Below are 12298 nucleotides of genomic sequence, written 5' to 3'. Positions count from 1 at the left end.
CTTCCAGGTAAAGCTCATCTTCTTGCTAATGCTAAGAGTCTAGTATGTGAATAATCAGAAAATAAAAATTCAAGCTTTTAATATGAGAAACATTTCCTTTCACACCCATTGCAAACCAAGAGGGTTCATCCCTAGAGGCTTAGGAATTTTATACCTGTGAATGGGGGTGGGATCTTGCCATGCAACACATCAAGAAGTCGCTCATGCATATTTGGTCGGAAACCTCTCTCGTTTCTTATTGTCGCTTTTTTAGACTTTCTGCATGTGACACCAATTTCCTTCCGAGAGCTGCCATGATGGGCTGAGCTTGGGAGGGGGATGACAGAAATATTCTTTTGTACAAAAGTGCTGTGGTGCGGTGCCAGCTTCTTTTTATTTACTCACATGCTACAGCACATAAAATACATCTCCGCCGCAGCATGATGATGTTTGAAAAATTCTCTTTGTTCATCATTTGATTTTTAATTCGAGGCATGGAAGTGGTGCAATTAGAGTGGGTGTAAAGTAGACAAATGTCTACCCAGGGAGAGGCGTGCTGGCTGTCTAACAGCTCCCATGACATTACAAGTATCCAGCGTCAGAGTAGTGTTGGCGCCTGCGTTTGCCAAAAGAATCTTCTGCTCCATAAAAAAAATGTAACTCTGATATGGCGCTGTAAGCGAATTGAAAGATTTGCTCCACTTTCCTGTCTATGGCTCTTACAGGTGAACGTTCAAATAAGTCTTGAATATGTGAGATGTTTTACTGCTCCCTTTCAGCTATCTCTCTCTTCTCTTTTGACCTCTGAATCTTGCTTGCTCTTCTTTCCCCAGTGTCTACCCTACGTTCTCTTTATTCTTCATTCTTTCAGGGCAGAACTGCTGCAAATTAGTCTTTTGGGACTGTGTTTGGGCTTTGTGTCGTTTTTTTCTTACCAGTAATTGTGGAAAGCAACAGCAACAAAAGAAAGAAAACACGTAAAACTTACAAAATAATACTTAACCTCTTAGCTTTTCCCTTTTATTTTTGGTGCCTTTTTTCTATAAAAAATGTAAAAAACAAACAGTGATGCATTAGCTCAAAGATAGGTAATTTCCTCATAATGTGGGCTTACCCATGTGCTGTGAAAACGGTTCCCTGATTATTAAGGTGCGTTTAAACGTCTTGCTGCCCTATTTACGCCCACGTGGCAACCTCAGCCCGGAAATGCAGGTAGGAGGGCAGGCGAGATGGTGATGAGATAATGGCAGTCTGATAACAGGAGCTCGGATGGGCCGGGAGGGGTCATGTTGTCTGGGTCCAAGAGCTGGGGCCAGAGATGATAAACTGGTCAGCAGGCTCCTCAAAGGAACCACTGTGTGTCTGGGTTTACCTTCCTCACTGAAAATGCAGTGAAGTGAAAAGATTGCAGCTTATTTTTTAAGATTTTTTTTTGTGGCAGTTTTCAGTTCACGCCTTTGCTATGTATGTGGGGGAAAAAAAAGGGACTGGAGCCATTACGAAACTGCTGATAGTGAAAATCCTGGCCTGGGTCCACCCTAGTTATCTCTTATCACTCTGCTGGCATATGACGCCAGAATACTGTGTGGAATAAGGCAGTGTAAAAACTATCATTTACTTTACCTCTCAAAAAGCTATATGCAGTGAACAACTGAATAATTCATCCTTAAATGGAGACCAGTATGTGGGGGGAAAAACCTGTTTCTATTAGACCATCCCGATGCCACAAACACCCCTTGGCTGTAGTGCCGTTAGTCCCTAATTGATCCTGCAGCACTTTACACACATGTACAATGGTGTTAACCTCAGCGTCCCAGCATAATTGCTCCTCAGAAGCTGCAGCTATTTCTCATGCTTGGCAGATGTTAGGAAGTCTTGAAAGCATGCACGCAGTGATAGGACCCTGCATATACAGTATTAGCGTCTTGGCTTAAAAATAAATAAAATCATTTTTTATTCAGGGCTTCATGCTTTTTTGTGTGTAGGGAGATTCAGGCCAGCTAGGGGATGTTTGTTCATTGTTTGATAAACAACTTGTCTCGAAACTGCTCCGAACAGGAAATCCTTCTGGCAAAATCATAAAATAAAATCTTCTTATTGTTATATGTAGATGCTAAATGCTTGTTTATCTGTGTGGTAAAGTGTAGAAAAAGGACCTGTGTCTTTTTTAATATTTACCTGTGTCATTTTTATTTATTATAATGCATTGTTGGGCAGCCATGCAGGATATCCATTAGCCTGGGAATGCAATAAGTCTTCTTATTCTGGGCAGAATATAGGCACTATTCTTGAGCATAAATAGCTGTTGCAAAGCTTTCTTGGATAGTTTGAAATAACTATTGTTCTTATCCGACAGACAGGTGTTTTTTTCCTGAAGGAAAGTATAAATAACATTCATTTTTCACAACAGTTGTTTGTCTTTTGAGGAAGCTGCATTTCCACACCCTAAAATGTTTATTTGTTTATTTTTTTGCAAAGTTGCAGTTCTAAGTCTAGTGCACTGAATAAAGTGCTACTTCTCTTGACAGTGAATGCTTTAATGCTTACTGTGTCATTATGACAGAATTACATTACAGGCTAATTCTGGTAACAGGTTCTGAGATACATATATCTGTAATTTTAAGGCAGAAATCTTTTAAAAAAAGATTAAATCTCTTTACTACTGAAATTTAATTAATAATAATCTTCTTGACATTCCCTGTATTTCAATGACGGACTTTTCACTTGCATAGATATAACTGTTGTTCAATATAGGATATATTCAGTGTGCTCATATTCCACCTTACCTGTGCAGACTTTACTCAGTTTTTAAAACCCTTTTCGAATTCCAGCTGTTTAGTTTAACAGCTGTTATTTTGCCAAAACCGTCCTTTTCAAATTGGCAGTTTTTTAGCTTTTATTTGCCTAGAAAGAACTAATATTTATTCTTCAAGGGCCTGGACCCTTGCACGGCTTGTCATGTTTAGATGTGAACACAGAGCTGCTCTCTGCTCCTGCTCTCTAGCTAGCCCGCAGAGGTGGGTGGGCTTTCTCGAAGTCTAGCTGACAAACACCCCCTCTGACCAGACTGGACTTTCAGGCCTCAGGAGTCAAAGCGATTACATTACAAAATACTTTTTTTTTTTTGCTTTGCCTTGAGCTGAATCGAATTTTAGTTTTGGAATATTAGCTGAACTTCATCGTTCCATCACCAAGTAAAAAAAAAATTAAAGTAACTAACCAAAAATTATGATGGCAGAGCTTAAAATGCAAAGATTATTTGAAGTGGTTTATGGTGCTCAAATTAGTAAATCATAAATTAGAAAGCAGCATGGAGAGGGGTTTAGAATGAGCACATCTTTTTTTCAGAAGCATGCTCTGGTCATGGCTGTCTGCCGTTCTGCCATGGTTTGAGTCTCATAGTCACCAGGCGGGAGGAGTTACTCGGTATTGATTGGAGGAGTGATGCAACTGAACCAGAGGACACAAGTGGAAACTTGTGCATTTAAACCAAGAACAGGAGCAACTCATTTACACAAAAGGGTTGTGGGAGAATGGAATGATCTTCCCACCCATTTGTTTTCAGAGCTGATGCTCTGGCTTCTTTCAAGAAAGCAAGAAAAAGGATGGTAGAGATCCTTGGATGAATTAACTGCTCACTACCAAATATGTCAAATGGGCCAGATGCCCTCCTGTGGTCTTATGTTCTTAACTCTCAGGCTCCCAAGTTATGCTTTGGTGTAGCATGCCGGGGGGTAGGTGGGGTATTCTGGCCATCTCAAGCTGACCTCATCAAGGCTCAGGGAATCTTGATCATCGCCCACCAGTGACACAGTCCAGGCCCCACCTGGCGATGTCTGAACTACAGGGCTCAGCCTGTGCTTCCTTTTAACGTGTTGAAGAATTTGGTAGCCCTGGCACATTGTTATTACGAGGGGTATTATTGTGGTTAGTAGTTTTATGGCTATTAATGAAACGGCAGAAACAGCGTAAAGGAAATGGCTTTTGTTTTGATTATCGGATTCAGTTATTGTATTTGTAGCATGTGAACACAGCTGATCGTGGATCTGACCGTTGACCAACTTAATAAATAGGTTGCTATAATGAGAAGCATCCAGAATCTGCAGGTTGGTCAATCCGTAATGCAGTCATACTTTGGATGACAAACCCTCACATGTCTGTATAGGGGCGCAGTCCTTTTATCCAGAAACCAAGCCAGCTCAGCAGGTTCTACAGACTGGGTGAAGGACAGAGCTCTTGGTGAAGAGGAGAGAGAGGCAAGGGTGTGGGCAGCCCGCCATGCCACTAGTCATCAGCTGCCTGCTTCACGCCATGGAGATCAGGGTGCTCCCAGTCCCAGCTGCTTTACAGCCCTCCTGTAATTTACAACCTGGCATCACAAGGGGTGTTATTGTGGAGAACTGATTACTCCCAAAAACACCTTCAGGCACCATGGGGAGTGGAATGGCCTGTTTTAAGCTTTTCTCCCCACCGCCATGCAGGCTGGAGAGATTTTCAAACAAGATGAGCAGTAGTTAATTTGTTACTGACTAACGCAGGGGTTTGCTGCCTGACCATGCATTTGCTTTGATCTGGCAGTGTAAACAGTAAAAAAAAAGTTTAAAAAAAATAAAAAAAACTTTGTGAAAGCTGCATTATCTTGAGCAGAACAAATAACAGAAGTGATAATGTTGGTAGGCGGATGGCAGGGACCCTGGTTTATCTTGCTGGCTGGCTGACTCTGCTTGTTCTGACTCACAAACTGCTCTTATAACTGACCTCAGTTTGTGCAGGTAAATAAACCCCAGTGATAAAGGAGCCACTGCCAGGAGCTGCCAGTAGATTTGCATGGTTTTACACATTTTAAACTGCAGTACAGTGACCAAAGAGGTCATGGTTTTGAACACTGCTTGAATTTTTTAATGATTATTTTAACTCTTTAATTTCTTTGTACGGTTATTGCTGTGTTGTGCATTTTGCAAAAGCTTTTTTTGTGTGTCCATGTTGGCATATTTATATGATAAATAATCGGGCATACTAAATACACAGCTGTCCAATTGTCTAACAGCTTAAACATATTCAGGAATTAATAGTAAAAAGTCAACAATTTACATTTGTGATTTATACTGTAGTATCAACAGTTTACTCATTGCCTCTGCTAGTGTTCTCTTCTATTGTAACAACTTTATTACTTATACAGCTTAGTTTAACTAATAAAATGTCATTCAGCAATATTTAATTCACATTGATCAGAATCTTCAAAAATTCGATTGCAACTGAAGATAAACAGTGAGTAGCTGATATGGAGTGTTGTAGTTAATCGATCAGGCTTACTAATCAAATCTAATTGACTCATTCTCAGACATTCCTCATTAACATTCTCAAAGCTTCCAGCAATCTGCTGTTGTTTGCACTGCAAAATAGAAATGTACTTATTAGTTTAAAATAAAAGGTCTGAGTTTTGATGTTTTTCTCTTTAAATAAAGAAAAACATTGAAAACAGTGCCACAGTTGTGCACAGCAGTGCAAGTGTATGTAATACATAACTATAGCTGTTGTTTGAACCTGTCAGCTAGCTACTTTGCAGAACTTTGATATGTAAATTATTACAGCTCCCTTTCTAGGGGATTTATGAGAGTGGGATTTTCATAAGGCAAGTGGGAGCGCTTGATTTAAAACTTTTTAAATCATGATTGATTTGAAACTTGATTTAAAAGTACTTGATGGCTGAACAGAACATGACCAGAATTATTAGGATGATAACTAGAAATGTCTGGATGCTCGCAAATGCTGAATAAATGCAGTGGTATTGCATCACTAACGCTCACTGAATCTCTCAAGTGTGGTCCCCTTCATGCTGGAGTTGTTCATTTTCAGTGGGTTATTAATTGTCAAACTGCTAATGGAATAAGTTTTATTAATTTTAAAATCAGATTTGTGAAACTACAGTTTGGCTTTCCTGATACTTCCACTCACATACAAAACCTCAATAATATAGATAATATGTTCTTTGAAAAAATAACTTAATGTTCAGAGTTTTGTTTTTCATGAGAAAGGATCAAACACCCTTGTCGTAACTTTAGGAAGGGCACTAGTGCAACATGGGTGTAAAAAGGAATAGTTCTGGAAATTTCTGAATGAAATGCATTTAACTGAGCTGTGGGGGTGCAGTGTTTTTAGTGCTTGTACTTCAGCCCTAGTATTTAAGCAAGTCAGCTATGGTCATTCCCCTTTATGGTTAATGTTCCATAATCCTATTTCCCCAAATTCTCACTTTCTTGTTAAAAAGTATGATCTTTCCTAAACCATCTATCTCAGGTAATGCAGGTGCTTTGTGCTTTTTAAATTCTTGAACAAAAAAAAAGGAAAAAGCTGTGTGAGAGGGGTTTACCAGAATATTGTACTGTATTACTGTTTTACAAAGTAATATTCTATAAATGAACCCTGCTTTTCTGTGTACTCTGTTTCTGGATATTTTAGACCTGCTTAGACCTTTTGCTGTCGTTATGGATAATAAACCCAGTCTTTTGAATTTCCTGCTATTGTAACATTCTTACACGTTAGTCGTGATTCAATTAGCCTGCCTAGTCACAGTGGCCCTTGTTCACAGCTCTGTCTGCATTGCTGCACCATTAACTTCTCCATCAAATGTACATTTCATTTAACACCTCTCAAACTGCAGCCATGCAACTGCGAAAGTGTAATTATCTTTTGACCTTGTTCATACTTACCCCCTTCCCTTATTTTTTTCTCCTTTTCCTTGAAATGGGGCCCTAGAATATACAATCGTTACATTGATATACAAATTTTCTTGGAAGGCTCTTGAAAAATTTTCTTCATTTCGCACCCTGGATTAAAGTATAAACTAGTTTAAAATGTGTGAGCATCACAGTGGTACCAACGGTCAATGTTTTCTATCATCTTGGACTCCTGACAGATTCTGTTAGCTCTCCTTGCATGTTATGCTGCTTCTGTGTGGCTCAAACAATAAGGTGGGAAAAATACATGACATTCTTTCTTTGTCAGTGTAAATCCAGTTGTTTTTTTTCTCTTTTTAAAAAGCCTTTTCATGTTGTTTTGTGAAAATGTTCATTTTGTAGTCTACGTCTTCATTATCTAAAGATACAGCTATCATGCGGGTTCGATAAAACTAAACACGCTTTGCATTTTTAATCTGGAGAAAAGAAATCAAAGTCTTCGAACAGGAATGCTAATATTGTAGGCTTTATAGTCAATAGTCAGGCAGTTTGTTTATGATTTTGGGGAATTGAAAGGGGCAGGGTACATTTTTTACTTTGTTCTATGTGAACCTTGGTTTGAAGTGACAATCAGACTGACCTGTATCAAGTTTAAAGTGTCTAACTAAAATTCCCTCATTCCGCTCTCTGGAGTCACAGAGCACAGTTTGAAACATGCATGATAATGAACAGTTTTGTTCTTTTGTCTGTCGTGCATGTCTGGAATATTTGAAGAGATTTTATCTATGGTGTTTGTTAGCTGAGTAGGCAGTGCTTTGGAAACCAGGTTGAGAGGAAAGCTGAGACTATTGAGTTAGTAGCCATTATGTACTCTATTATATCTGAGTCTTGTGTGTAAGACATACCAAATCTCTGTTATACAGTATTTTCATGCTTTGAAATTTATTTAGTTTGTAGTATTGATGGAATATTTTTGGATGCCCAGAAAGTTAAAATTATTGCTAACTGTAAAGTTAGGTTTTTAAAGGTTTAGAACACATTATTGCCCTTCCTGTGTTTGGAACACCTGCTGAAATTAGCCATCGCTGCTTTGTCCTGTATACAGTATATTATACAATAAAGATTAAATCTGGATGGTAGTTCATACTTGGAACCTGTAAAAAGGTATTTTATTTAATTAAAATCATTAAAATTGCACGTAGGTCTGTGAGTCACTGAGAAGGATGTGCAGATGGCCCTAGCTGATTTGTGAGTGTCATCAGACCATGAATAACACACGTGTTGTTTAAAGACACATGACTTGATTGAGCGCAGCACATTGAGTGTTGGCTCGAGAGCGGAGTTATCTTCCCGGTGTTTCACCTTTCCTTCACCCTGGCTCCTGCTCTTCCCTGCCCAGGTGCAGGACATCTGCTTCAGCCACGACTGCCGGTGGGCGGTGATCAGCACCCTGCGCGGGACCTCCCACGTCTTCCCCATCAACCCCTACGGCGGGCCGCCGTGCGTGCGCACGCACCTGTCGCCCCGCGTGGTCAACCGCATGAGCCGCTTCCAGAAGAGCGCGGGCCTGGAGGAGATCGAGCAGGAGCTGAGCGGCAAGCAGGGCGGGCGCTGCAGCCCCGTCCCCGGCCTCTCCAGCAGCCCCTCTGGGTCCCCGCTGCACGGTGAGTCCCCCTCGCGGCCCTCGCAGCGCACTGCTGCGCCCTGGCCCGCGCGTTCCACATGGTGGGACCAACGCGCGGAGACGTCACACACAAGACGATGCCATTCAGCCCTTTCTTCATTCTAGCCCGCTTAATTCTTAGTAGTTTATTGATCCAAGCATCTCTTCCTGCTGTTTCTTCTAAGAAACTAGGGTATCGGCTTCAACAATATGCCTGGGTTGCTTGCTGCATATTCCCACAACACTCTGGGTAAAGAAATGGTCCCTGTTCTTCGTTTTAATTGCACGTCCACATAGTGTCTGCGGTGTCCTGTCGTTTGTGTTTCACTGTTCCTTCAAAAATTGAATCTACTGCGTACTTTTCATACACTCCATTGGGGCAAAGTCGGTCATTCGATTAAACTTTTCATTGTCCCTTCTCTGCTCATGCCACAGTTTGTGTTATAAACTGTTGCATGCCCCACAATGTATTATACACAGATGTGCAGCACTTGCAAAACTAGAAACAGCATGTGCTTTCGCATGACTGTAAACATAAATAGAAATATAGAGAGATGCAGAAGGGAGAGCTGTTAAATGTATTTGTTTATTTTTAATATGCCAGAGGGCATATAACATCAATCATCTAGTCACTCCTACTGTACACGCTGCAACACAGAGTCCCCGTGTGTCATAATTAGTGGAGATTTTGTTTGATGATTGTTTCCTGAGGGGTAAGGGTAACACATTTCCGTCATCACATTTTTCTAAACAGTCCTGCTTTTAAAGCACAGCCACATCAACATAATGCTGCTTTTCGAAAGCATGAAAAGAAAGGAAGAAAATAAAAAAAAAAATCTGCCCGCAGACAGGTGCCAAGGAGGTGGACTCCTTTTCCAGGTAACTGTAACGTCCCAGCTCTTTGCTCAGTTGCACTGTCTTTTTGAAAGGGTTGTATTAAAACACCTAAGCAGACCTTGACTGGGCTACTACTGTGAGCAATAACCTACCTGCAACACTCTTCCTTTTATTTGTCAAATACAGGCACTGGCTGCGAACAGACTCTGTATCTGTATCTGCCTGCCAAACTTTACCCCAGTTTCCATGGTCATGCTGTAATATCCATTGGCATTATTTATACTTCACTACTCTGAGTTTACAAACCAGTGGCATAATTAAACAATTGTACCCTTTATTAAAACCACACTGCTAAGTTCAAGTAAAATATCTATAATGAAAAGGAGGGACTGGTTTGGGGAGTTACTAGGAATGTATCTTTTTTTTCTGGGAGATTCTAGTAGTTAACATCAGGGATTGAAATTTTACCCAGCAACAGCTCTATGATTTCCCACTCACTTTCTGATTGCTGTCAGATATTCTGACTGGGCATGTCCCCTCAGCTATAACTCTTTTCTCAAGATTCATCTAATATGCGTCAATTGCCGATGTCAGTTTTTTATTTCAGATGAACAGAACTGACATGAATATGTTGGAATTTGGTAGTCTTGGGCAGGAGACTTACGTTGCTGCCTTGAAAGTCTCAGGAACCATGCTGGAAACTGGCTTGTTTTCAGAGCAGAAGTTTAGGTACACCTGTCTGCAATTAGTCCATCGCAACTTTGCCTTGTTGGGTTTCTAAATTTTGGCATCGCATATAAAATGTGGGTGCTGACTCTTACGTGTGCCATATGGTATATTTTAAAAATAAAGGGCCTTAACATTTTCAAATTATAGTTTAATTAGTATCACAGCTAAAATGTGGCACTGTTTAGCTGAAAAAAAATGTATTCAGAATGCATTAGGTATTTTGAGGTTCGTGTACTATATTTTTAAAATAGACACCTCTTTTTTACAAAGTTGTTTTTTTATCCCTCGATAGGTATAATTTTTAATGGTCTGGCAATATTGCATCTGGGCTTTACGTTCATACAGTAGCTTGTGTGTTGTGTTAATGTGCGGATTGGAATGTTTTTTTAATGAATTTATTTGACCTGCAAGTGGAGATTTCAGTTTCAGTTTTTTTGCATGTGAATCCCAGCTCTCTGGAGGTTATTTTCCATCAGCGCAGGAGCTCAGATCCCATTCTCGCTGTTCAACACATTTATCTATTTTATGACTAGTTCTTTAATCAAATGTAACATTTTATAATTATCTAAAGATTTATGTAAATGTTATGATATTATATACTTTTTTTTCTCTGTTGTATACTTACATAATGTATCAATAGTATATAAATAATTGAGTTTTTAATTACATTTTAATAAACTGATTTCAAGAACCTTTGCAAAATAGCCCCACACAGTATTTGATTCAATGTTAATGTTAATTTAGGTACTGTTAAATTTCACTCTCTTCAGTGCATATTGTAAAAGCAACAATAAATACAGACCTCTTCATTTCACTATGAAAAACATCTTTTCAATTTTCAGATGAAAAGTGTGAAGGTTAGCATTTTTTATTTACTTAAACTTTCAGGCACAAAGCACATCTCATACATCACTGTTAAAAAGCGTGGTTTGGGTAAACCTGTTTAAAAATTCAGTAATGCTCTTTTTTAAAAAAAAAGACTATTTCAGTACACAGTTTAAACAGTGCATCATATTCTAAAAAGTTACCAAAAATCAAACTAAAGCCTTCATTTATACAAACACCAAAATAAAAAGATTATCACTACTGTATTCTGTTTGTTTTCCGGCTGTTTTGTTTAAATGCCATTTTATCAGCTTAAATTAGGCAGCAGGAATCAGCTGATGCATCTGAATAGGAGAAAGACACAATAGTCACAACACAAGCCCCCATAATCATCGCCCATGACATCATATTGATTTTGGGAAGGAACAAGAAAAGTATACATCCTTCAAAGCTGGCAGCTCGGGCAGAAATAACAGCTAAAATTTCTGTGTGATTTCACTCTGTAAATATAGAAGTCATTTCATTAGTGGAAATCCAGGTGTTGCATTTAATAGATACTGTAAGGAGGATGTACAAAAAAGTGATTCTGCAAAAGCAAGGTTCAGAGCATAGGGCTTAGCTCAGCTGGTTGACTAAACTATTAATTGTATTAATTAATACAATTTAGTATAAATTGTACTGCATTTGTAGTATTTTGCAGCTGTTAGTGCAACCAGATGCCTCCTGGAATGAATATAAACAGAAGAGCAAGTTGTACTTTACCTGTCATAAAGTACTTGAAGTTGAAAGTCAAAATATTTGTACTACTTCCAGAAATTAGTGTTTCGCAGGGACCTGTTTGATGTAAGTCAGCAAAAGAATACTGTGCGTGTATTGTTTGGGTACCTGCGATCTTCATTTCTAAATGCTCGCACAGCTGGTGCATTTGGAGCCTAGTCGTAAATTATTATTTCTTATTTTCTGGGGAGCTTGATGGCACTCATTGGCCAGGTTCTCATGTTAGGCAGAAGAAAGAGTCTTGTATGGCTGTCTGGACTATGGTCTGTGCTGTGGTGTGCTTTGAACAACATTTGAGGTCACATGGGGAAAATGTAAAAAGAAAAATAAACACCACAAGTATAATTTCCTTTCTGTAATTTATATAATCTTCTTGCACATTTTATATGTATTTTTCCACTTTTTTATTTTGATATTCTTTTTAATTATGAAAATTGACATAATGCTCTATTTCGCTGACGGAGAACTGATGTTTTCACAAACACTTCACCGTTATGTTCTTGCCTCCCCTTTTTTACCTGCTGCTCTCCAGCTGGCAATTATAGACTGTTGCAGGGAGAAAAAAATGAAGCGGGAAACTGTTAATTCACGGCTGATAAAAGGATATTTCCTTTGTACGATTAGAAGTTTGTTTGGGTTTGGTGCTGTTTTGATCTGTTTGCACACCCTGTTTCGTCATTCGTCAGACTGGAAAAAAATAAATTTCAGCTTAAATGTCCAAGCAACTTTTCTCCTCTGTACATGTGACATTCTTTGCCAGTACAGTGCCTGTATGATCACCCTTTATGCATCTAATGTAAAGCTGTAACCT

The 12298-nt window shown here is 39.2% G+C and overlaps 1 protein-coding gene across 4 annotated transcripts in view; it reads left to right on the top strand.

Annotated features, from left to right (window-relative positions):
* The window catches only part of bcas3 (BCAS3 microtubule associated cell migration factor), a 234459-nt gene that overhangs the window by 54462 nt on the left and 167699 nt on the right, over positions 1-12298 (top strand). For all 4 annotated transcript variants that reach the window (XM_088906941.1, XM_088906940.1, XM_088906939.1 and 1 more), the window contains exon 15: positions 8056-8320. In XM_088906941.1, coding sequence (XP_088763067.1) covers positions 8056-8320 — 265 coding nt within the window. The remainder of the gene's footprint in view (positions 1-8055; positions 8321-12298) is intronic.

This window comes from Atractosteus spatula, chromosome 27 (genome assembly GCF_055471065.1).
Source record: "Atractosteus spatula isolate fAtrSpa1 chromosome 27, fAtrSpa1.hap1, whole genome shotgun sequence".
Classification (NCBI taxonomy): domain Eukaryota; kingdom Metazoa; phylum Chordata; class Actinopteri; order Semionotiformes; family Lepisosteidae; genus Atractosteus; species Atractosteus spatula.
The sequence above is the reverse complement of the archived record's forward strand: the minus strand, read 5'-3'. Positions and strand labels throughout refer to the sequence as shown.